Here is a 27,345-nt window from a genome sequence, read left to right as displayed (position 1 = left end):
GTAAACGCTATATCCTAAAATATGCAATATAATCAACCAATCAATGCAGTGAAAATTCCCCCAAAAGTTTGTAGCAGTGAATTTGTGTCAGAAACTTATTATAAGTTTGTTTTTGAGGGATTTTAATTTGTGAAATACTTGAATAAATTCAGTTTAGCAATTTTAGATTTTCCAAGCCAGCCATGACTCACTCATCCTCCAAGACAATGCAGAAGTCATCCCTCTGGCAGACAGCAATTCTCTGCATCCCCACATTGTAAAATAAACATTAAATGTATTATTATGAAATTATGCAGTTTTAAATTTCAGCTTAGGCTAACCAACAAGTTCACTGTTGTTTGTCCACCCCACTTAAATGTTGCCTGATCAAACTAGACTACCGAACAAGCTTGAACAGCATGTGTCTTTCCTGAAAGAGCTTATTTAAGACAATAAAAATGATAAACTGTTAATGCTTACCTCTTAACATGCTCACTGTTGATCTGCTCCTTCAAAATGTCGTCTGATCACTGCGATTTGTTGAGATTCAAATGCAAACATCTCAATCAAATGCACGTAATTGAGTCAATTTTCTTAAAATAAACTTGAAGCCATCTTTCCTTAATTTCATTAGCTTAATTAATTTCCCAAATTAAGCCTTATAATTGCACTTGTTTCCTTAAAAAAATAAGTTACATTTATCTCTTGATCTCTTGGTAAATCCAGAATATCAATTTTTTAAAGAAAATATGACCACTATTTTTAATGACCACATCAGTTTTTTTAATGAAAATTACAAGCCTCAAGATTCATTTTTTACAGTGTATAAGGAAAAAAAACATGTGTGTCTAACTATTTGATTATTTTTATTGTCGCATCTTGAAGCATTATGTCCTGTTTTTATTTGATGTTTTATTGTCCTATATCACTCAAAATTCACCAGAGTTAGTTTGGAAGTGGACTGAGACCTGTCTTTTCATTGTCCTCACTTAGATGTTTGTTGCACACTAGGTTTGCACTGCCAGCATTCAAACTAATTCATGTGAACGGCACTAATTTATATCAGTTGCAGCAGATTCAGTTTAATCAAACTAAACCTCCCAAGTGTGAAATTGCTCCTAATTTAATTTTTTGGGGAGTCAATTATCCCTTTAAAGGGGGTCATATGATAATATTTTATATATTTGTCACATTGACACATTTTAGAAAGGTAGAGCAGTGATGAGCAATAAAAATATACGATTTGTGGGGGAAAAGTGTTTACAAAACCTTAACCTTCATGTGCTGTTTGGGATGTTTTCATCCACTCTGGGGTAATTTTGAGTCTTAATTTGACCAATACTTTCTCTGTTTCAATGGAATTGGAATTTCAAATGGAATGACTTTTGGTGACATCTTATTTTGACACATATTTTGGGAAAATGTTTTAAATATTTTCAAAAATTCAACAATACACTCAATTTACTACCCTTTCCTTTATGTTTGAGAAAATAAAAAATAAGCAGCTTAGTCTCAGAACATCGTAAAGATAGTAAGTGTATTTATGCACGCACATTATAATCTGTTTTACTCCATATAAAGGTCGGAAACTTTTTTTAAAGGCTTTTTTCTAAAGGGTTAATGGTGCCAACTGATGATCGACAGTAAAAATTAAAAGTTTTATCTGTTCCCAACAGGGAAAACCACCAACAATCAAGAATGCATGATTATTTGGTGTCATGGCTTTGCAATCAAAAAAGGTTGTTATAATGGAAGTCAGTGGTGCAAAAACAGCCATGAACATAATGAAACTATATAAACACATTACGTTGCACCAAAACATTAAATAATGCTAATTTCAGCAGCATCATATAGCCCCTTTAAACTATTGGTCTGATCACCCACTCATTTAAAACAAATGTTATTTCACCCACAGACTTGCCCGAGACGCCAGTTGACCTGGTCATAAACTGCCTGGACTCCCACGAAAACGGATTCCTGAGAGACCAGCCGTGGTACAAGGCCGCTGCTGACTGGGCCAACCAAAACCGAGCCCCCGTCCTGAGCATTGACCCTCCAGTAAGCGGACAAGCGCATGCGGTGGAAGCAAAATGGTCACTTTCCCTGGGCCTCCCCCTTCCCCTGTCAGAAGGCGCTGGCCGGGTCTACCTATGTGACATCGGCATCCCCCGACAGGTGTTCCAGGAAGTGGGAATCAAATATCACTCCCCCTTTGGATGTAAATTCGTCATCCCACTGCACTCCGAATAAGCCGCTGACCTTCACAGCTCACTGAACCTGCCTTAAAGATTTTAGAAATGAATCGATGCTGGTTTGAATGTTGCCGCAGAACTGGAACTTCTCAGTCTTTTTTTTTTTTATACTTTTGTGATGATTCCCATGAGAGGGAAGTGATGGAAAATACCAGCTCTTGTGACAAATCTGACAAGTTAAAAGCAGAATCGACATTAGTATACTCTCCATCTGCTTACATTAATGGCCGTTTTAATACACGATAACGATCTTTTTAAATGACACAGCTTTCATAACCCATTCATCGCAGTGTAAACACCTGGCTCAATTTGGTCTTACAGCATGTTCGATTCATACTTTCAGCATCTCAAATAGAAGAATCTGCTTTTAGTTTACAGTCTGATTTAAATCGATATTTGTTTTCATAGAAATATGTGCATTAGATGAGGGGGTTGCCTTTTCCCCTTCCATTTTTATTTTTTCATTTCATGCCAGATTGATCAATGTCGTTGTCACCTCAACTGAGATTGAGGCAGTAAGTTTATTCATACAAAGCGTTGTTTGCTTTGTTGACCAAGCCTGGTGTGCTGTAAATATGACAGATTGAATGGCTTCTTATCAGTGATAAAATGTCGCACACTTGAATGGACAGCAGGAAACGTACTGAAAACTTAGTTTGGTTGACTTTGGACCAGTACTGAGAATTGTAAACAGTTATTGGCCAATACCACCAATTTTTGTATTCTAATTATTATCGCTATGCTTCACCTCATTTACGTTTGTTTCCATTTTTGGTGGTCAGAAAAAAATTATCTACGAAATCCAATTTTAGGGTTTCAGATTGAGTCAGCTTAATGAAAACTTAGTTTGGTTGACATTTGGACCAGTACTGAGCATTTTAAGCAGTTATTGGCCAATACCACCAATTGTCCTATTCTAATTATTATCGCTATGCTTCACCTCATTAATGTTTGCATCCATTTTCGGTGGTCAGAAAAAAAGAGAGCTACAAAATCCAGTTTTAGGGTTTCAGATTGAGTCGGCAAAATGAAAACTTAGTTTGGTGGACATTTGGACCAATACTGAGCGTTTTAAGCAGTTATTGTCCAATACCACCAATTTTCCTATTCTAATCATTATTGCTATGCTTCACCTCATTTATGTTTGTTTTTGGTTGTCAGAAAAAAAATGAATCTGAAACCCTAATACTGGATTTCGTGAGTGAGTCAGCATACTGAAAACTTAGTTTGCTTGACATTGGACCAGTGCTGAGCATTTTAAGCAGTTATTGGTCAATATACCACCAATTTTTCTATTGTAATTATTATTGCTATGCTTAATTTAGTTTACATTTACTTACGAAATCCAGTTTTAGGGTTTCAGATTGAGTCAGCATAATGAAAGCGTAGTTTGGTTGACAATGGACCAGTACTGAGCATTTTAAGCAGTCATTGGCCAATACCACCAGTTGTCCTATTCTAATTATTATCGCTATGCTTCACCTCATTGATGTTTGTTTCCATTTTCGGTAGTCAGAAAAAAGATTCTGAAACCCTAAAACTGGATTTCATAGGCGAGTCAGCATACTGAAAACTTAGTTTGGTAGACATTGGACCAGTACTGAGAATTTTAATCAGCTTTTGGCCAATACCACCAACTTTCCTATTCTAATTACTGTTGCTATGCTTTATCTCTTTTATGTTTGTTTCCATTTTTGGTGGTCAGAAAAAAAATTACTTGTACCCAATATCCAGTTTTAGGGTTTCAGATTGAGTCAGCATAATAAAAACGTTGTTTGGTTAACATTGGACCAGTACTGAGCATTGTAAGCAGTTGGCCAATACCACTAGTTTTTCTATTCTACTTATTGTTGCTATGCTTTACATCAATTACGTTTGTTTTCGATAGTCAGAAAAAATTTACTTACGAAATCCAGTTTAGGGGTTTCAGATTGAGTCAGCGTACTGAAAACTTATTTTGGTTTACATTGGACCAGTACTGCGCATTGTAAGCAGTCATTGGCCAATACCACCAATTTTCCTATTCTAAATATTATTTCTATGCTTAATTTCATTTACGTTTGTTTTTGGTGGTCAGAAAAAAAAATGAATCTGAAACCCTAAAACTGGATTTCGTAGGTGAGTCAGCATACTGAAAACTTGGTTTGGTTGACATTGGACTAGTACTGAGCATTTTAAGCAGTTATTTGCCAATACCACGTTTTCCAATTGTAATTATTATTGCTATGCTTCACCTCATTTACATTTATTTTCGGTGATCAGAAAAGAAATAACTTTAAAAAATCCAGTTTTAGGGTTTCAGATTGAGCCAGCGTTGCTTGTTTGGTTACACCAAACAAGAATCTTTTATTAGGAGAGATGCTTCAGGTGTGGCAGTAAACCTGCTTACTGAAATTAATGCGTGATTTTTATTACACGTCATAATATTGTGCGCACAAACCCATAATTCAGTGAGCCCAAGTACTTTTGGGTAACATATGTAGAGTTTTTCAGTGAGCACTAATAAAGGCAACTTTATTCACGCCTTCAAAATTAATATGAGAGGCACTTACAAGACAAAAATCATCTATAAAAGATCGATATGATAGAAATAAATCGATGTGATAGAAATAAACTTTGAAATGTTTTGCAGCTGACCCCAGGAAATAATGTACTGCTTTCATCAGATTCATTCGCTTTTTTCTAAATTATCATTTTGTTAAAGCTGTATTGTGACGTCTTCTGAACTTCTCTTTTTTTTTCTGTTGTATGATCTTTGTCATGTTCTCTTGGTCATTTATACATTTATTTCTTACACTTTAAAAAAACATTGGTTAAGCTATGTACAATCTAGGGGTGACGTTACTAAAGTTGACCACCTCAGATGTCTAAAATTTCTTGTCTTAAGTGTTTAGAGAAACTATAAACCAACAGACCTTATACATCAGCTATTCTTAGTGATGCGGGGGGAAACGGAAAGCTAAATGTGAATTGTTCTTTTTTCTGTTGATGTTTGTCTGTATGTTCACTGGTACAGCTTTGATGGCTGTTGGAGAGCCGTTTGGTTCATTGAAATAAGTTTTGAGCATAAAAACTAAGACTAAATGGGAAAGGAAATTAATGAAAGATGATTAATTATGCTAATGAAATTCCATAGTTCCATGTTTTGAGAACATTGAATAGTGAAGTTCCATTTTATAGTGAACAAATACGTACATGTCTAATTATTCAGCAAATCCAGCTCTAAAAGAGTTTAAAAATGGTGCCAAAATCGACTTGTTACTTGAGGTTAGAAATAGTACTGCTGTATTACTGGTTTGCAGAAAAAGAAACAATTCGGCTTTAATTAATAACAGCTGCAGAGCCCAGTCGTAATATTCAGTTGAATATTGTTTCATACCTAAGCACTGCATATACTCCGATGTTAAAATGCAGTTTGAGATCAATCATTCCTCTATAGGAGTTTGCTTCTAAAATCTATGACCAAACTGTCTTGAGCAATTGAAGAAGTGTTGTTGGTGTTCATTTGTGTGGCTCCTCAATATTTGTCACAATGACATCACTGAAGGTTCCAGGAGGTTTTGTTCGGTATCTTTGGAAAAAAAAGAAGCATATTTTTGGTTTATTTCCATTCTCGTAGCTTTTTCTTCACAGAAGCATGAGATAAAGGTTGTTAGCGTTGCGTAACTTTATCATTTATCTCTGCACCTGTTGTATAAGGGAAGATGCAATTTTGTAAATTTGTTCAGGCAACAAACTTGTTACCATTAATTATAAATTAACGACATATCTGTTCAGAATAGTTCTGTTATCACTGGAAACCTTACATGCTCAACTTTGTCAACCTTGAAATGCAAGGACTGAATAAATAAAGAGAATGGAAATATGGCTGTGAATGTTGTTCTTTTGTCTTTTTTTCTTTAAAAAAATCAATACAAACTCTTTTCATCTTTCTTTACCTGAACAATTTTCTCAACCCATAGACTGGTGTTTCATAAAATCAAGTGTTATCAGGACTTTGAGTCAAAAACCTAGAAAATAAAGGGCTCCTGACAATACTTTTTAAGAAGCAAAATGTGTGTGTATGTGTGTGTATATATATATATATATATATATATATATATATATATATATATATATATATATATATATATATATATATATATATATATATATGTATATATATATATATATATATGTATATATATATATATATATATATATGTATATATATATATATATATATATATGTATATATATATATATATATATATATATATATATATATATATATATATATATATATATATATATGTATATATATATATATATATATGTATATATGTATATATATATATATATGTATGTATATATATATGTATATATATATATATATGTATGTATATATATATATATGTATGTATATATATATATATGTATGTATATATATATATATGTATATATATATATATATATATATATATATATATATATATATATATATATGTATGTATATATGTATGTGTGTGTATATATATTAATACGAAGAACATATTTTTCTATATTTTTTTTAGATTATTAAATTTGGAAGTTACCATGGCAACTTTAATGTAATACAGTTTGGTATATTTAGCTTCGGCCTACCACCCTCAATAAAAAAAAAAATACTATATAGTCTGATATAAAATTTAAAGAAAAGGAAATCAAAGAATCAACAAACTACTGAACCGACAAATGCATGTGGGGGATGAAACAATTTTTAAACTCCGATTTAAAGAAGCACATAGAAACATTTTTTTCATAACTTTAGAGAAAATGCCACTGTCACTGCTGCTTAAACTTTTGTTTCATCATGGCATTTGACACTTCCACTCTTCAGAACTCCCAACTATCTCATAACAAATGAAAAAGAACTATCTTTTTGCTGGATTGCAACAAAATGAATGCATATCTCCCTGTCCAGTCATCTTTGGAAACTCAAATTTCTTTTTCAACTTTTCTTTTCTGGCCCACCACCCTCAATCAAGTTTGGATTTTGACCCTTCATAAGAAAAAGTTTGGGCACCCCTGTTTTAAATATTATATTTTAATGGCTTTTTCGTTGCAATTCTCTTAAAAAACGCTTGCTGTCGCTCCTGTTGCAAACTTACGAATCCTATCACGGAAAAGGACTCTTATGAATATTAAGCAGTCCATGCTAACATTGCTCAGCGTCAATTACGTAAACCTCATTAATATTGACACGTTCACAGTAACATTCGTCAATACTCCTATTTTACTCTGGTTTTCAGCAACTCTTTTCTAGCCTCACCTATTTTATATTGAAAAGCCATGTCCTCGTCGTAGTAGAATTCGTAGCATTACGACGCATGCGCATAGCAAACGGGGCTGTCTGAAGAAGTGCGTTTCCTTTTCAAGGGCCTGTGAATGTGTATGTGTGTAAAAGACAGCTGGAGCCCTAGGGTGTGCTGCGCTTCCGTAAAGCTTTAAAACTGCTCGCTTTAGGCGGCGTAGCATTTATCGACTTCCCTGGTCAGTAATAAGCCGCAACAGTTGCGTTTTTTGGGGGGGCCGAACCGTTTGTTTTGTTTCCCGCGCTGTGTGTTTTGTATCTGAGGCATATATATAACCGCCGCTGTCTTTAACGGTTTTTGCGGGTATATTTGTATGCACAGACGAGCCGAACATCTTTTGTCTGGGTTGATGTTAGAGGAAAGCTCGTTGGAAGATCTATTTTACGCCGAATGTGTGAATGACCACGTCTGTATCTCGTGTTGATGCATTCTGGTGGGTTTGACCCACACATGGACTAAGTGGACGATCTTAAAACATCTACAACTTCAAGGCATTTGGACACCATCATCTACAGAACACATATAGGTAATGTTTTTTGTTTTCGCTAATGTAACTGCGTGATATCAACCATATTTTGGTATCTGCTTGCACGTCTCATAATGGACGCATTGTGTTTGCGAATCTGAATGCGATGGGTCTGTTTTACAGCTGTCTAAATAAGAGCCACTTGAAGCTGCTGCATGAGACAAAAACGTGTCCTTCATGTTTTGTTAATCATCTTAATAAAGCATATGCTCAAGATGCAATGGGTTTGTTCCCAGAATGCACTGGGTGCGAGAAGGCAAAATGGACTAATGCCATTTTGAGATGCATTGTCTTTTTTTTGGACCATCCGTTCTGTTCCCCATCAGCATCATTTTTGGATTATGTTGTCATGGTTTCTTGAATGTTTGATCAACATCAGAATGTGGGTCTGGTCTGTACATCTTTTACCCATAATTTGACCCTTTTTATGGGTTGTTATGAAATAGCTAACTTATTTATTAATAAACACCTCCAGAGTCATTTGTGACCCAACCTGTCTTGGTCTTTAAAAAGAAAAAAAATTCCCATGTTAAAAGGACGGTTATTCAAATCATTGCAGAAAGGCCTCTCTGTGTATTTGCCTTTATTAATATTAATGAGTTGCATTTATAAAGGTTGAAATCCAAAGGTCACTTCCTCCTGCTAAAGTGCAGACTTTAAAGACACGCTTCCCCAAATAAGGAGAATTGTAACTATCATGCTGTTTCAAACCAGATTTCTATAGGCTGTTCTTGTTACTCGCATATTGAAAGTGAATGGAGAATGGATTTGTATGATGACAAAAAGTAAATACTGTACGTTGAGTGTGCCACATTCCAGTCAAATCTCTGGAATGGGCTTGAAGGAAGAAAATGCACAAATGTGAGTTTATTTGTGCACATGGAAACAATATTAAATGAGCAATTCCATGCAAATGTCAACCTTGCCATGAAAAAAAATTCATGTTTTCACCAAAATAGCGAAACCGTTTCAATGTTTTTTTGTGTGAGGAAGTATTTACAGTACTCTAAACATACTCGACGGACGCCAATAATCCAATTTTAATATGATTAAGATAATACGACAATACTCTGGTTAAGAGTCTACCATGTAAACGGCTATATATATATATATATATATATATATATATATATATATATATATATATATATATATATATATATATATATATATATATATAATAATTTTTTTTTATAATTTAATCCGATTAAGTTCATATTTGACCTAAATAGAAATTAAAATGAAGACACGTGGATTATGCCTATTTTATTCGCATTAATGAAGTGCAGTACAGACATGTAAACATCTTAAACTATTACCATCATGTAGGATATTTCGCTGCATTTTGCAACAGAATAGTCCACACACACATACGGCTGTTTGACACTATTCTTTGCACCTAGAGTCAAGGACCACAGACACATACAGCATGAAATGCGGAGGGTTTTTTTCACCCGTTCAGTATGCGATATGAAATTCCATTAAAACAGCACTTGCAACAATTCATAGTTGCATGCAATATTTCGTTTGTCACGGGGGGCATGCATGAAATGGTCCTGAATGAAAGTGAAATGACATGAAACCCCAGAGGAAAGGTGAATGGCTATAACATGTAAAACGTGATCATGAAACGAACATTCAAATAACAACCCACGTAAACACCTCAATCATATTATTGTCTTAATTAGATTAAGGCAAATAGTTTGATTACTGATGGTCATGTAAACATAGTCAGTGTTTTCAAAGAATTATATTTGATTTCCCAAAGTCGCACAAGTGGCAATTTCACATCTGTCACATACATAACAGAGGAATGTCACATCCATAACGAAGCTTTTCCCTCAGAAATGTAAAAATAAAATAAAGTCAATCTTTTTTTTTCTATAATGAGCCAACTCTTATTTTTTTTTGATTAGCGTTGTTTCTTTTGGGTTGTGCAGTTTAGTTCACAGAATTTCTACAAAGTGTTAGGCATGGGACGGTAATCGTTTTTGAGGGTATATCGTGGTTGGGACAGCATAGCGTACATCAGATGCGCACTTTAGAATCTCGCTGTAAGTAGTAGGTCATCTGGGCATCTTCTCGCATACTGTTTTTTAAAAAAATTTTTTTTAATGCTATGAATTCAGACATGCTACTTGGCTCACATGGTTTTTCGCATACTATATAGTATGTTTTTCACGTACTATATAGTCTGGAAGTATGTGATTTCAGACACAGCCATTGTATTCAAAGTGGAAAATGGTTGTTTTTAGTTTTTTACGCAGATATTTAAGAAGAATATATATAGAGCAGTAACCACAATACTGTGAAATCGTGATATTTTTATCCAAGGTTATGATACCGTTAGACTCTTATACCGGCCCATGCCTACTAAGTATGTTGTATACTGTAAACTCGCATGATTTCTTTGGTCACATCCATAACGAATGTTTATTTTCCTCATTTAAAATCAAAAAAGTTTACAGATTGATATTTTTCTGATCCCATAACTCTGTGGTTAGTAGTTTTGGAAAATATAAACAGATGTTTCAATATAATGTTAAAATATACTTTCTCTGTGAATTGATGTTTTGCTAAATATTTACTGCAAATGTCACATCCATAGCACTGGAATTGCTTAAATATTCACTTTTTATCCTTAAAAAATAACATGTTAATATGAACTTCCGTTTCATTTTCATTTACCAAACCGTGTTTAAGTAAAAATGTAACTCTGCTTATTCTAACCTGTACTTATTGGAATTTATAAAAGAAGTAGTGATCATACTGAATTAGATTTTATTTGAAATGATTAAAAATGTCTTGCTTGCTTTGGATAGTGGCAAGGTATAAGGATTTATAGAATTATGACTGCATTGTGATCCTTAAAATGAATCTTTTAAAATCTCATCAAATGATTCTTGTTCAAAATATGGCTTTTTTTGTATTTGATCTATTGTTATACTGAATGCCGTTGTAGTGGCTGTGTTTGGTAAATTAAACAATATGCAAGGCTTTCTTTGAATAGAAATAAATCTGGATGTATGTAAAATCTAGGGCTGCACGATATTGGAAAAATTTTATATAGTGATAATTTATTTTATTTTTCATCGATAAATATTGTGATATGAAAATGTGATATGTTTCACGAGGTGGTCTATTTGACAGTTTTCTGAGGATCTTAACACTATTCAAGTACAGAAATTGAATAATCACAATGCAAAAAGCTTTTCTTACTTTGCTCTGGCTCATTTCTAGTCCAAATATCTAAACATTTTTAGACCAAGTAAAAATATGGTTTTGTTTTCACCTTTAGAAAGAGTAAGTGAAAATGAAGAGTTTTTCCTTAATAAATGCAACAATATCTCCCAATGGGGTACGTAAAATAATCATATTTTTGCTTTGAAATGTAGACATTTAGACTAGAAACAAGATAAAAATGATAATAAAAACTTTTATTTTTTTCATAAATCGTATAAATAATTAAATAACAGTAAATCTTTGTTACACTTCCCAACATAATTTCTTGTTCCCTAATGTTTTGAACTTTCACTCTATTATGGTTAAACTTACATGTGACTCAAATCACCTGTGTTCTGTGGCTCCTTGTCATCTATAATCCAAACTTGCACATCTTGCGATGTGACTGTTGCAGATGGGCACTTTCTGATATCGATGCTGAAACAATATATTGTGCAGCCCTAGTGAAAATGTAAAAACAAACTAAAAAAAGTATATCATTTTCGAGCTGTATTTCTAATTTGGTGCTTTAATGTATAAATCCATGACGTTTAAACCCCTAAAAAATAAAATGTATAAATGCATTTTAAAAATGATGTTTTCAATTAATTAAAGCAATAAAAAAACACTATATAGTCTGATCTAAAATAAAAAAAGGAAATTAAAGAATCAACAAACTACTGAACCGACGAATGCATGTGCACTGAAAAAAGTGTTGCATGCAAAACTGTTGCACACAATTTATTTGTGTTGAATTTAAACAAACAAATTAAATTGAGCAATGTTCAACTTAATTTGTTTGTTTAAATTCAGCTTAAATAAATTATGTACAACCACTTTACGTAAAAATTTTTAGTAAATCCAAGGAATCATCTTTAAATAATTTTTTTTAGTGTGGGGGATGAAACAATTTTTCAACTCCGATTTAAAGAAGCACATAGACACATTTTTTTCATAACTTTAGAGAAAATGCCACTGTCACTGCTGCTTAAACTTTTGTTTCATCATGACATTTGACACTTCCACTCTTCAGAACTCCCAACTATCTCATAACAAATGAAAAAGAACTATCTTTTTGCTGGATTGCAACAAAATGAATGCATATCTCCCTGTCCAGTCATCTTTGGAAACTCAAATTTTCTTCTTCAACTTTTCTTTTCTGGAAATAGACATCCTCACCCACCCCAACACTCAGTTCAGCGAAGTGTGTTACTCAATTATGGACGTCATGACAACAGCATCACGCAGGAAAACTACCGCCTTCTGTTTCATTTCGGATCGATGCCAAAAACTAAACAAGATTACATGTTTAACACGTTTTTTAAAGTAGTAAATGTATACTTTTAATCCATTACACACTTGAAATCTGAAATGGAGGTGGGTTCAGATCTTATACGGTCTAAGGTCTAGATCTGAACCAGAATTCAATCTTTAAGAAGCTCTTATGTTGTCCACTTTGAACTTTTACTAACAATGTACAAGTGTCCAGTACTTGACACCATAAACCTTGCTTGTGCAGCACTGCACGGCTCATCCAGGAAAATTATCACACCATAAAAAAGTACAGATATAGCACTAAAATGTACTCAAGGAAAAGCACACATTATTAAAGCTACTTAGCAAATTACAATTCGTGAGAAAAAAGCACTTATGCAAAAATGCTAAGTATACTCGTTAATTTGAAAAACAATGCTACAGTTAATTATCCTTGATGAATGGTGCATTCCGGGTCGGATTGTCTGTTTTGGTCTGTGTAACTCTGACAATCGCCCACTGACAATTTACCCAATTATATTCCATCTTCCTGGGTTGCCATGATTTAAAGTACATAATATTTCTTTTCAGGCTTGAAGACTGCCTCAATATTTGCAGGCACGGCTTGAAAAAGCAACCTCGGAGAACATACTGCGCCTTTAACACGACTACACAATTGAAAAAATATTATTAATATTGAAGAATAAACATGAAATAGCAGTCTAAAACTACTTTGTTGATACAATAACATTAGTTAAATGTTATGAGCCACCACTAGGCATGTGCCGGTATCACATTTTCATGCTGCGATTAATTGATTGAGCTTTTATCACGGTATACGGTATTATCACGATATTGTAATTTTACTAGAGAAACAGGTAAAAAAACACAAAAAACTTCAGTTTCATCAACTTAGTAACTTTAATAACTTTTTAATTAACTAAAAGTACTTTAATCGTTTAAATACAAGTAAATATAAATAAAACAATACACAATATAAAAGTAAACTTGAGCAATTATATCAAAGTGAATGTGCAAAGGGAAACCATCTTCGATCAGCAATCCCTGCGCATTTTTTGGAACCCAAAATATTTCCAAACCTCTGACTTTTTTTTTGAAGGGGGATAAATTGTCGGCAGCGTTCTTTCTTCCGCCATGCTTCTTTTTCGTGTGAGGTTTATAGTGCGGTGGCAGCGGCGGCGCGCGCACAGTGCTTCTACATGTGGGGATTGTTTACATCAGAGTGCGCATCAGTTCTGCGCAGCATATACGCAGTGTTTCTTCAAGCGGTTGATGGAAAATAAGCTAAGGCGCGTTCTAAGAATATAAATTCGGATCTATTATTTTTCATGGTATTTTGTAGTGCCCGCGATAACAATATCGTGCATATTCATTACCGTGATTTATCGCATTACCGAATACCGGCACAAGCCTAGTCACCACATTTCTTGGCAAGATATTAGATGTCTCCAGTGAAACCACTCCTGTTTTACCTTTTTAGCATTTTACCCATTGAAAGTTATCCAGACCCTTGCTAATTCCATGTCCTGTCAATGGCCTGTAGGAGAACGTGTTTTTCTCATGCACATGAACAGTGTCAGACAGAAGAGTCAACTAGAGATTTTCAATTATGGGAAAAATTATAACCACAATTATTTTGGTCATAATTGTAATCACAATTATTTAAAACGATTATCAGTGGGCCATATGACCAAAAAGGTTTGTCTGTGTGTATATGTATAAATGAGGTTGCCGTTACACCTAAAGTTTTCAAAGATCATTAAATTACACAATTCAATACTGGATCAAAAATGGGACTAAGAAAGAAACAAACTAACTAAAAATTCTCACATTTATTGAAAAATTATGGTAAAAAAAAAAAACAATAGAATGAAAATATACAAATAAAACAGACTTTGCATTAAGCATCGTCGCTGTAAGAATTAAGCTTGATTTGTTTCTTATTAAAGAGTCCTATTGTCAAGAGCAGTAAGTGACTGTTAAGTTTTTATATTAATAATGATAAAAACAGGCGGCAGCAGGAATATTGCGTATCGTTGAGTCACGCAGTTTCGTTTATTGTTTTACTTTGACATGCTGTTTCATTCTCAACTCTTTATGGTCAGTTATTACTATGAAACATGAGGGTTAATGTGAATAATCATGAAACACTGCGTTTTGACACTTTTGCATATATTTTGACCATTTTGGTCATCACCTTTTAGATTTTGAGTTCTTTTAAGCTTTTGAAAACATGAATGAATTGAATACACATCAATAAATGAAGCATGCTGCCAACTTCATGTTACATGCTTTTGCTATAACTTCCAAGTGAAACTGAGCTTTACAGTGGAATGAGTGCAGTTTGCTGGAATAGCAGAGATATGACACACTGATATGGCTGCTAGATTGTTTATCTCGATTAATGTTTTTGTATAAACGTTAAAGACCAAAAATTGAAATTGAGTTTCGAAATGTAATTGAATTTAATTGCACAAGCCTAGCGTCAACAGCTTTCACACTTGTCATCTTTTGAATTAAACGTCTCCGCAACCCGCTTAAATTGCTTCTGCGACTCACCAGTTAAGAAACACTGATTTAAAGGACTGTGCACATAAAAACACATATTTTAGACTTCAGTGGATAGTTATTCTCGTATTGCTTTTTTAAATTGTCAAATGAGCATCTACATATATTTTATAATGTATATCCCCCAACTGCATTATCCTTCAGTTCATAAAATAGTTGAAAAATTTGCTTGATGTTGCTCAAATGGACGTTAAAAAACCTTTTGAAGAGCATCAAAGCGGCTCTTCCTGTTCAGTTCCTTTAAAATCACACCTGCGAGAGCTCCTCTGTCGGGCTTCACTGCATCTCGTCTGTCAGAATAATTGTATTTCTGAACAACTCGGCTCTGTCATTTACAATGGGTTTTCCCCTGCTGCTGAACTGCTGTGCTTTTCACTTGCTCAAAAAAGCATTTGTGGTGTTCTGCTCGATTTGCGTGTGCAAGAACATTGTTTTTCTGTCACATTTCGCCAGCAGCAGTCAGTTTTACAGGCATTGGCTGTTTCCTTATTCGCATATACTGATCAGTTCGACGTTAACACTTCCTTAAAGATTCACGAAACAACACGTGACACTGCGGTATCGCTTGTTACGCTTCACGACTGTTGTTAAATTGCAGTGTTACTTTGCCCTTTTAAAATAAGGAAACGGGGGACCATCCTGCTGCAAATATGACCATGTTGTGTTTCAAGGCAAGCTCATGTGAAGTCATTATAGCTGTCTGTTTGGTTGTAGAGCTGGACTTGTTTATGTTGGTAGTCTCTTTGCCTCCCTACTGTCACAGAGGCTGGTCAGTAGATGACAGAGCAGTGTAATTAAGCATCAAAGAGAGCTGCTGGAGCTGTTCTGCCCAGAGGGAAGAGTGTTCGCAGGGTCAATCTGGTGAGAGACGCCCCCCTGCTATGATGCTGGTGGATGGCGTGGAGCTTAAAAAGCTTTGTGGTGCCAGAATGGAGGGAAATAACTGGGCATAATTATAAAGGCTAATGATATACGCCCAGTGTGACCCTCATTTACTGGGGTTGTTTTTGGCCTTGTCATTTTGCATTTGAAATCCAAACTGATCTCATGAGAAAAATGTACTTTGAGGCGGTGGTTTAGTGTGAATTTATTCAGCGTAGGTCAGTCTCCAGAGAGAACACTCATTGGGTACTTGTACAAATTTTATCATAGGAATTTATTCAGATTAGCCTAAAATGTAAATAGATAGGAGTTAGGAGGAGTCTTATGCACAATACATGTACAGCAGATACAAGGGGGAAATGATCCGAAGTATTTCTGGTATTATTATTGAAGAAGCTCAACTTGTAGATATAACTCTAGAACATTTATAAATATTAATTTTGTCTTGGTATTTATTGAGAGATGAAGAAGGCTAGTAACTAGACCTGGGCGATTTGGCCTAAAATCTTGGTGAATTGAATGTTTTAACTCAATTACGATTGATAATGATTATTTAATTTATTTTTTGCACACATAGTTCAGGTTTTGTACAGTAAATATGCTCTCATATTACAAGTAAGATATTTTTGAATGAAGGGTGGATTACTTGATTTTAAAATAATTGAAGGAAACACACACTATCTACTATGTATGATTATTGAACATCAACATTGAACAGGTGAAATTAAAACACTGATTGCTTTAAACTAACAGTCACTTTTGTCTTAGAAAAAAGTAGAAATAAATTACCTGCCGTTTTGGAAACCAAATTAATTATTTTCAATGTTTTTCATATTAAAAGTAAAAAATAATCAGTATCTCTTCTAAGTAAAATAACTCTTGTATATCCTGTAAATAATATTTTAAACGGTGCATTTCTTGTATCTCAAGGCATCTCTGGCGCAGCTCACAATCATTATCAATGTAGTGCAGTAAGGCTCAAGAATGGGGCCATCGTCCTACTTGACCAGAGATCAGATGTGGCTGCAAAGTGTGGCTGAAAAGCCTTTAAAGGCTGGTTAATACTTCTGTGTCAAGTGATCTGCATGACCCACGCGCCTGCCTTGCCATGATTTTATACTTCTACGTGTTGTTTGTGTTGCGGGTTTTTATGTTCCCATGTGTCGAGTTTCTTCACGAGCGGTTGTTTTTTCTGAATGCTACCTTAATGTACAAGCAGCTAAAACTAGCTCATTTAGAGGCGGAAACCAGCGGACATGCAACAACTTTAATCTTAAGGTAAACACAATACAGAAGTTTCCAACTGGAGTTACTCCATGGGACTCGGCATGAAACACTCGCTCCAGCGGGCTCACTGGTCTCCCGCGGCTCTCTGTGCCACCCACACCCATCACCGCTACCAAAAACCGACCAATCACAGAGCTTTGACACACCACACACTGTAGGAAAAGTAATTGAAAAATCGTCCTGGAAAAGTTAGATTGATTATAGGTTCTGAATGTCGATTTCAATTTCTTTTCGATTAATTGCCAAGCCCTACTAGTAACTAGGGCTACAACAAAAGATTATTTTGATATTCTTTTACTCTGATTATTTAAATGATTCAATATAAATTATTTCAATGGCTAATCAGTGGGATTTAAATGATTATTCTTCTTTTACTAGTTTAATTTTCTGATTCTGTCCAACTCAAATCACTCAAATCTCATTGTTGAATTTTTTGTTTACTTTCAATAGAAAAAAACAAAAAGTAAAAATAAATCTTAAGTAACTGATATGATTCTTCCTACCGTATGCCTGATGAAAAATGTATTATTTTGCTTTGATAAAAGATGTTTGATTGATCTCATCCACCTTCAGAAAAAAAATCTGATTTAGATTACCTGACCCACCCGACCCACAGTTTTAACATTAATCTGCACATCATTAGCTGGGATGTTTCCCCAAGTCCTCCAACATGGAGGTAGTGCTCCCTTGAAAGGCTATTTCCACCTTCTTGTATGTACTATTGCACAGACCGGCATGCTACATTCTAGGTTTTTAATTTTTGCGACACTTTCACGCACATACTTCAGCAGTCAACATTATTAGGACATAATGTTGTCCTAAGACTATTGAACATTACCCATTCCTGTCTTAGGACTTAAACTTATTTGATACACTTCAAATGTTGACTGCACACTTCAAATTAATTTGCACTCTGTCATAATTTGTAAAGTTTTCTTTCTACTACAATAGCACTTGAAAGGACTGAATAACACTTATTTATACATATGAATGTGTATGTGTACTATATTTCTACTTTTTTAGAGCAGGCCCTTACATTAGGTCATGTTATCAAACAACTAAAATCTACTGTTAACAGACTTCTATTGTCGACAGTGTTGACTCATCATTTCAGCCCTACTATAAACTGAACTGAATAAGCCTTTTACACATCATGGACACAATGTTTGCATTTTCTTATTTGTTTCTAGATTATATCCATGTTTGGGAAGTAAAAAAAAAAAGTGAACACAAATTATTTGCTTATGAATGCACACATGCACCAGTTGCCAGTGTGTACATTTCAGTCGGCACTCTTGACGCTTATACTTATCATTACAACTAATCTTTAACATGCTTCTATTAAATAAACAGTCTTTGATTCGTAATACAATCCAGCTAGTATGGAAACTCATTACCGCCACTGATTAACAAATAAAAAATGGTTGTTGCGACTTTTTATCTCAGAATTGTGAGATGTAATCTTAAAGTTATGAGTTAAGTCAGAATTGAGTTTCTGACATAATAACTCGCAATGTTGAACATCTCACAATTCTGTACATTTCACAATTCTGAGATAAAGTCAGAATTTCAAGTTTGCATTATGCAATTATGTGATAGAAATTTGCAATAACCTGTTATTAAAATTTGTATTCAGTGGTGGGGCTATTTTTATAAACTCGTCTTTTATTTATAGTAAAATAATTTTGTGGTAAAGATGTGTTTTTATTGTCATTTGCACATCCTGTCATGCGCCAACGTGCCACTGAAGTAGACACATCCTACATTAGTAATGTTAAGGATTCATTTCTTAATTGATTATTCATTTAAATGACTATGGGAATTTGTGGAAATTTTTATCCGTAATCTAAATACTACATACTCTGATGAATTACAATGGCAAGATTTATGCTTTCCACTGTCGTTTTTCTTGTATGTTTAATTTTTAAAAGCAAAATGAGTAGGGATGTAATGATTCACCGTGAGCCGGTTGAAAATCGATTCAAATATGTGACTATTCAAATCAGTAGAAATGTTAAACAAATCGTGATACATTTTTTGAACAGAGGGGGCGCTGTGTTTACCGACGCAAACACGCTTTACCTGCACACTTTTATCTTTACCTGAAAACTACTGTCACAGACGGTTAAATGCAAAAAAAACTATTAATAAGTCAAACCATGTAGACCGGATCATTTGCAGATCTACAGAGATCACACATGCATCAGTTTTTCATAGCGGAAGTGTGATGATGGTTTTCTGACTGAAAGAGAAAGTTGTGCTGTTACAGATACAGGTAGTAGATTATTTTCACCCACTTCTTTTCAAATTAGTTTATGCACATTTTAATAATTAGCTTATTATTGAATATTTAAAAATGTTCAAGATTATCTCTTAAGTGCATCACACTGATGCTTTAGTTTATTTATTTATACTTATTAATTATTCACCTTCATAATCATGTTCAACTACTGTCTCCATTTTATGAATTAATAATTTTATAATCAGTTTTTTTTTTGCCAGTGGCCAGTCCCCTGGATCAGAGGGGCTATTGACCACCTCTTTACACACTCCTCTCTGGTTTAGGAAAGGCTTTCCTCTCTACATCACCCATTTCAGTCCCAAATAAAAGTTCTTTTTAAAAACGTAAAATCCCAGCACTGTCACAGTTTTAGTTTGTTTATATTAATGAGTCTTCTTTAGTTTGTATCATTTATTTATTTATTTATTTATTATTATTTTTTTAAATAGCAATTTTGCTATGGCAAAAAATAAATTTAGCAGAAAATGTGCAGCATTTAAAATAATAAAATAAAAGGGCTCTTCACCTTATATTTGTCTTAAATCATTTCATTTAAAAATCGTGACTAAATTGTCAATTGTCAATCTTGAGATTAGTATCAAATCAAGTCAGATGAATTGTTGCAACCCTATAAATATATATTAGGCATGGGCTGGTATAAGATTCTGACGGTACGATAACCTTGGATGCAAAAATCACTGTATCACGGTATTGCGATTACTGCTCTAAAATATATTCTTTTTAAATGTCTGGGTAAAAAACAAACCGTTTTCCCGTTTGAAAACATTATATTTTAATTTGGGAAACATTTATAATATTTTGAAACCGTAAACATGTCTGGCTAAATAATTCAAATGAATTATTGACTTCTGCTGTCTTCATCTGTTTAAAAAAAACACACATTTGTTTACAACTTAAAACAGCATCTTTGGATATTTTTTTCTGCTGGAGATACTGTTGTCCTAAAAAAATCTATATATTGGGGCCCTGATTATTGTTTGTATGTTTTAGTTGCACAAATGGGAGCGCAAGCAATACGTCGTATTTCTGTACACTCCTCGCATATTCCATCATCATACATATTTCAGAATTAAAAGGATTATTCTGATATTTTTAGCCTCTTCGCTGCATTTTCCTGTGGCCTTCATATGAATGCTTTGTCTTCCATCACTGAGGAATTTTGCACATGAATATTAATGACATGCCCTCAGGGCTTTCTTTGTAATGAAGTAAGGGCCTCCCATAACATCACAGTGTCAATGTTACAGTGTGATCGTATTATTATAGAAATAACCATCATCATACCCACATGTAATCATATTGTATTAACGTTTGTGTAATATCATAAGGGATATTAATATAACATTATCAGAAAGACCAGATGTCAATTATTGACCCCATTTATACTGTAATTCTAAGGCCCGGATGTTCAATTTTTATTTATTTTTTTAATCAATTTACAGTTTAATTTTATGCTTAGAAGAGCAGCATTTAATGAACCAAGTACAAAGTAAGTGGCCAATATCACTGATCACGTTTTTTGTGTTGAGAGGTGCATCTTTTGTATGGTTTACTAACAGCCACGAGCGTTTTGCGTGCTGCTTGTGTGCCCTGCGCACTTCACATTTTAACCACTTGCTGCACCTAGCGTTTTTGCCATTGTGCGCTCGCAGTTGGAAAAAAAGTAACCTGTCTAGGACATGTTCCTTCAGCAGTCATTGAAATTGATTGTTTTTATAATAAACTTTTTTTTTAAATTACAAGTCATTTTACATTTTTTTTTAAATTGTTTAATGCTTCTTTAATAAAATAAATGGATCCTTGCTGAATAAGTGCATTCATTTCTTTAAAAATACTTCAAACTGGTGTGGTTGTGATGTTCTTGTTGTTAATATTATTATTATTATTATTATTAAAATAAATTTTGTGCAGGTTGCATCGGTTTCTAAAACTAACCATATCATGAAAAATTTGCATTTAGTTGGGCATATGGTGTACAGAATAGCACGTCATGACTTTGCCAAGTACGATGCCATTCTGGATTAACATCTATATTAATCCCGAAACATCATTTTTGTTCGAAAATGTAATTTTATACATTATAACTGTCATAAACATAACTGTCCCCTACCCCTAAACCCATAACTGTAAATTATTCCCAAAATCAGAGGGGAATAATAGTATGATAACAATCATGTAAAAGTGCATAAACCTAACCATTCTGATTGGAATGTTGTTCCAGGATCAACATAGATGTTATTCCAGGAACACGTCCTACTTGGTGAAATCAGGTTGGCAGTAAAAAATACCTGAGGTCAAAATCTCTCAACCTGTTGGATCTTGCCCCACTGCACTGATAGTAAAAGTGAAGAAATTCACATACCATAATGCTGCTTTTACGTCCTCACTAACATCATCATCATTTCAAATGAGTTTACAAAAACAAGACAAAAAGGTGGTGCAGGTTACAAATGGATATACACAGTGATTATTATATTGAATGTTACAATGTTTTCAGATCCTAAGATAAGTAACCGCAGGCAAAACGTTACGCTCATATAAATAAGTTATTAATAATATAATAAAACAAAGATCACATTATTTACATTTAAATGCACAAGAGAAATGATCTGTTTTTAGCTTTGAATTCAGCTAGCGTGGAGGCAGATCTGATAGTGGCACAAATGATGATGGCGATGATAAAATGTGTAAGACATCTAAATTTATAAGAACAGCACAGACATCAACTCCATTATGCCATTCGAATAACATTAGAGACAATTTTACAATGATTATTTTCCAGCTGATGATTGATAAAAACATAGACAGCAGTCCAGCTTTAGAAAGCTTGAGTATTTAAGCATGCAATCTGCAGTGTCAAATCGAAAGAACATTTATGAATGTTTTTAGCTGAACAAACAAACTTCAGATCGGCTTATTGGAAACCGAATTTGTGATCAGTTCAGTTGCCTTTTTTCAAATTTCATAACAGCTGCAGACTTCGGTTCAGCATGGTCTTCAATCCACAGACGAAAGACAGAGCGAGCACCTCAGAACAGAAAAGAGGACAAGGTGTGTGATTATCATCAATAGATTAGAATACATGTTTCTGTGCAGTTCTTTATCATAGATGCAGCTTTCGTTAAGCGGTTGACTGGTTCAAGCCAAGTAATGATTGTGTCCTGCAAGAACTATCAGACGCCTAGCTTTCAGCATGTTTATTTCTGCTATTGCTCACTATTAATATAACAAAACATTTACAAAATGTCATAGGGGAGCACTGCTTTTTTTCTGTACTGTAATGTTTTTTCAGTTTTGTTTTTTTTTTGTACTTTTTCTTATTCTATACTTGAAAACAAATGGTTACTGGTTTTGCAGCATATAAATGAAACGGACATATTTCTGTCTCTTATTATTTTTAGTGAGCTTCCACCTCCGCCATTCAACAAACAAGTGTGTATTAGCTTTTTAAATGTGTTAACTCTTTCCCTTCAAGTGCGTGTGCGTATTGGGTTACAAACTAAAAATTTATGAGAATGTTGTTTTTCATTGATGATTTTCAAATTAGGGATGCAACGATTATGGATTTTGGTTGTACGATTATAGTCTGAGGAATAATCACGGTTATCACGATTATTATGCGTTCATTAATTTCAAAACACTATTAGTTTAGTAATTCACATGAAAACTCCTTACAATTTAAAGTGTTGTTTATTGCTGCTTAGTTACCAATTAATACAGCACAAAATAATAATAATAAAACAAACACTAGTGCATTTCTCTTTGGACTTAAAAAAAAAACAAATAGTGAAAACAGTTTTTGGCATTTAAACAAGTAATAATTTTACACTGAAAATAAATGATAGAACAATCAATAAATAAAAAAAAACTATATATATATATATATATATATATATATATATATATATATATATATATATATATATATATATATATATATATATATATATATATATATATATATATATATATATATATATGAGCAATTCCAGCATTATGGATGTGACATTTGCAGTAAAAACTCAAAACATAAGTTCACATAGAAAGTATACATTAACATTTTATTGAAGCAACAGTTTATATTTTTTACGACTAACCACAGAGTTATGGAATTAGAAAAATATCCATCTGTAAACATATTTTATATTTTAAATGAGGATAATAAATGTGTTATGGATGTGACAAAAAAAGTTTGCGAGTTTACAATATACAACATGCTTTGTAGAAATTCTGTGAATTAAACTACACAACCCAAAAGAAACTACGCTAATCAAGAGGATAAGAGTTGGCCCACTATGGAACAAAAATCATTGATTTGATTTTATTTGGAATTTTTGCATTTATGAGGAAAAAGCTCTGTTATGGATGTGACACTCTTGCGTTATGGATGTGACGGATGTGAAATTGCGACTTGTGTGACTTTAGTAAATCAAATATAATTGTTTGAAAACACTGACAGAGACATTTTTGAGCATTTTTAAAGTACAGTAAAATGCTTGCACAAAATATGTAGAAACGGTTTCGCTATTTTGATGAAAACTTAGTTTTTTTTTATGGTAAGGTTGACATTTGCATGGGATTGCTCACATATATATTTGTCTAACGTAAATCTAAGCTACATATTAATTAAGTATTTCCTTTTTAAAGAGAACAAATGTATTCAAAGGCTGCTGAACTTCTGTCTGAAAGGCAGATTTTCTTTTTCCATTTTCCTTTAGTTATTTTTTTTTTCTTTAGAGTAGAAATGTGTATATTCTTGTCATGTGACTCGCAGTGTGCTCGCCAAGAGCACGTTCTTACAACTAGGTGCGCCTGGAAAGCAGGAGCGCATCGCTGTCAAAATGCGTGCTCAGGCCACGTGCCTCCATTGGAAATAATAAACTGCGTGTGCGGCCTTTAGTTATAGCCTAAGTTATAGTTAAAATCAGCCTTTAATCCAGTGTGCGTTGACAAGCACAGAACTTTAAACTTTGTTTAGTTGCAGCAGTTTTGTTACGTGCAGCAATGCGGTTAATTTTATTGTGACGAATTAAAGCACAGTTAATAGTAAAATCGATTTATCATTGCATCCCTATTACAAATGGCATTTGATTGTAAGTGTGAAAAACAGATTTGAAGAAGCGATACAAGCTGCAATTTTATGACCAAGAGCCATTTTAATGATGGCCGCTCCATGAAATTACTTTCCTTAAAGGGATTTTGATTATTTTTTTAAGTCACTTTCAATTAGGGAAGTGTTAAAAGATCTGTTCCAACTCTCTGTGATCAGCTGCACCTTAAGAATGGGTTTTACAAGTTCAAACATTTTTTAAAGCAGTGCTTGTTTGTTGCATCTGCACAGTATCAATACAACTATATACCAGAATGCTTCAAACACACAATAGAAGTCCTGGTTTGCAGACGTTAGATCAGGTTTATTTTGTACAGTATGGATATTCATATAGCAGTGTATATTAACTTGTATCCTATCACATTTGCCGCAAGTAGTCATGCAAACATTGCAAAGTTAATTGCGTGTGTGCGTGCGTGCGTGCGTGCGTGTGTGTGTTTGTACTGCAAACTTTGATGACACTCATTGTTGCAAAAAAGCTTGAATAAACTCCATCACAAATGCATCAAATAAACTTACTTGCTATATTTGACTCATTAACCGAATCTCTGCTTCATTTGGCTGTCTCTGTCACTTGTGCTGTTTATCTGATGTGATGCAGTAGAAACAGATATGTATGTGGGAACGATGGGCGGGAAGAACCAGCTTATTTGTGTTCAAAGGCACAGGCTATTACAACAGCTACACTTCACTTTGACACCAAAATGGGCATTTTCTGCATTGTATCATAATTAATCTGAGTATTATGAGCTGAAACTTCAGACACATTCTGGAGACACAAAAGGCTTATCTTAGTGGTAAAACTTTTCATTTTATTTGACATTTTTTGCATTTATGAGAGAAAAGCTTCGTTATGGATGTGACAGATGTGAAATTGGCACTTGTGTGACTTTGGTAAATCAAATATAATAGTTTGAAAACATTGACAGAGACATTTCTGAGTTTTTTTTTTTTTGAAGTACTGTAAAATACTTGCTTAAACAAAAAAATGTAGAAACTGTTTCTCTATTTTGGTGAACACCTGATTTTTTTCATGGCAAGGTTGACATTTGCATGGAATTGCTCAAACCAAAAAAAAGTCATTTGTGGTGTAAAAAAGTGGTTTGTGCTAAATGGAAACAGTAAAACTTTGTAGTAACCAGTAAGCGTGTGTGTGTGTGCATTTGTGTGTTTGAATTAGGGCTGCACAATATATCGTTTCAGCATGGATATCGCAATGTGATCATTCGCAGACACATCGCAGGATCTAAAATGTAGATTATAGTCTAGTAAATGTTGAAATATAAATTTGATTTATTGTTACGCTTTGAAGTAACTTAAAAAATGTATCAAAACATTTATCATTTGCATATGTTTTTGAGGTCTGTGACTAGGTAAGCATTCCAAGCCAGTTTTAAACATTTGGGCACAGTAATTGAAATAGTTTTTAACTTGAAAGATTATTGAAGTCAATGCAGTATATATTTGAAAATTCAATTTATCTACCTTAATACGTCTAGACTGCCAGAAAACTGTAAAGTCTTGTTTATTTTATTTGTATCTTTACTACTATTTATCAGTGAGTGCTTATGTTTGGTTTATTATATTTCATCTAGTTTCACAGACATGGGTTGCAGCTGGGAGGGCAGCCGCTGCGTAAAACGTGCTGGATAAGTTGGTGGTTCATTCCGCTTTGGCGACCCCGGATTAATAAAGGGACTAAGCCGGAAAGAAAATGAATGAATATTTCATCTAGATGTGCTGGCCTACAGAATTATCCCAATCAATTTAAAAATACAAATTCTTACCAAATAGAGTCAATCAAGTAATTTGGTGAAATTATGCTCAACATCGTAATTAGGGCCGGGCTATAAAATCAGATGAGATTGTAAATAAAAGGTTGATGCCAGAGTGTTTTTTTTTCTTGTGCATCTCAGCCACTAGCTCCCCATCTGAAAGAGTTTTCAGAGATCAGATTTTTTGTTTTTGACTATTAAAACTATTTGGCTTTTAGTAATGTTCGTAAATTAAAATAAAGTGGTTAAATAACAAAAAAATCCTAATATTCCTAAATGTACTGTTAAAAATATTCAATAATTATCAATATCAAGTGATATGAAACAATGATGTGATAACTGATATCTGCAATATCGCCAAACCCTAATCGCAATATGCATTGCAGAAAAATAAAGTATCGCAATGTTAGTTTTTTTCCCAATATCGTGCAGTCTTAGTTTCAATGTATCAGGACCCTACTGAAAAAAAACAGCTTAAACCAGCCTAGGCTGGTTGGCTGGTTTTAGCTGGTTGACCAGCCTGGTTTTAGAGGGGTTTTGGCCACTTTCAGGCTGGTTTCCAGCCATTTCCAGCCTGGTCTCAGCTGGTCAGGCTGGAAAATGACCAGCTAAAACCAGCTTGACCACCTTGCCAGGCTGGAAAGCCAGCCAAAACCAGCTATGTCCAGCTTAAACCAGTTGGCTGGTTTTACTTGCATTTAGTTTATTCGGTACTCCACTGTTACCCATCTATAGCCAATTTTTCACTATTAGGCTGAATGGTTAATGGTTCTGTTTGATTAACCATTCAATTCTGTGCCCATCCAATCTGGTCCAGTCAGCACTTTTTTTTCC

General features: G+C 33.9%; 2 protein-coding genes across 4 annotated transcripts in view; both read left to right on the top strand.

Annotated features, from left to right (window-relative positions):
* edc3 (enhancer of mRNA decapping 3 homolog (S. cerevisiae)) overlaps positions 1–6,106 on the top strand; it is a 32,814-nt gene extending 26,708 nt beyond the window's left edge. For all 3 annotated transcript variants that reach the window (XM_056451878.1, XM_056451877.1, XM_056451876.1), the window contains exon 7: positions 1,895–6,106. In XM_056451878.1, coding sequence (XP_056307853.1) covers positions 1,895–2,229 — 335 coding nt within the window. In that variant the 3' untranslated portion in view covers positions 2,230–6,106. The remainder of the gene's footprint in view (positions 1–1,894) is intronic.
* Positions 6,107–7,611: 1,505 nt separating this feature from the next.
* Positions 7,612–27,345, top strand: part of csk (C-terminal Src kinase) — a 63,976-nt gene continuing 44,242 nt past the window's right edge. The window contains exon 1 of the mRNA XM_056451994.1: positions 7,612–8,090. The gene's annotated coding sequence lies outside the window, so the exon portion shown is untranslated. The remainder of the gene's footprint in view (positions 8,091–27,345) is intronic.

The sequence above is a fragment of the Danio aesculapii genome, chromosome 25, assembly GCF_903798145.1.
Source record: "Danio aesculapii chromosome 25, fDanAes4.1, whole genome shotgun sequence".
Classification (NCBI taxonomy): domain Eukaryota; kingdom Metazoa; phylum Chordata; class Actinopteri; order Cypriniformes; family Danionidae; genus Danio; species Danio aesculapii.
The sequence above is the reverse complement of the archived record's forward strand: the minus strand, read 5'-3'. Positions and strand labels throughout refer to the sequence as shown.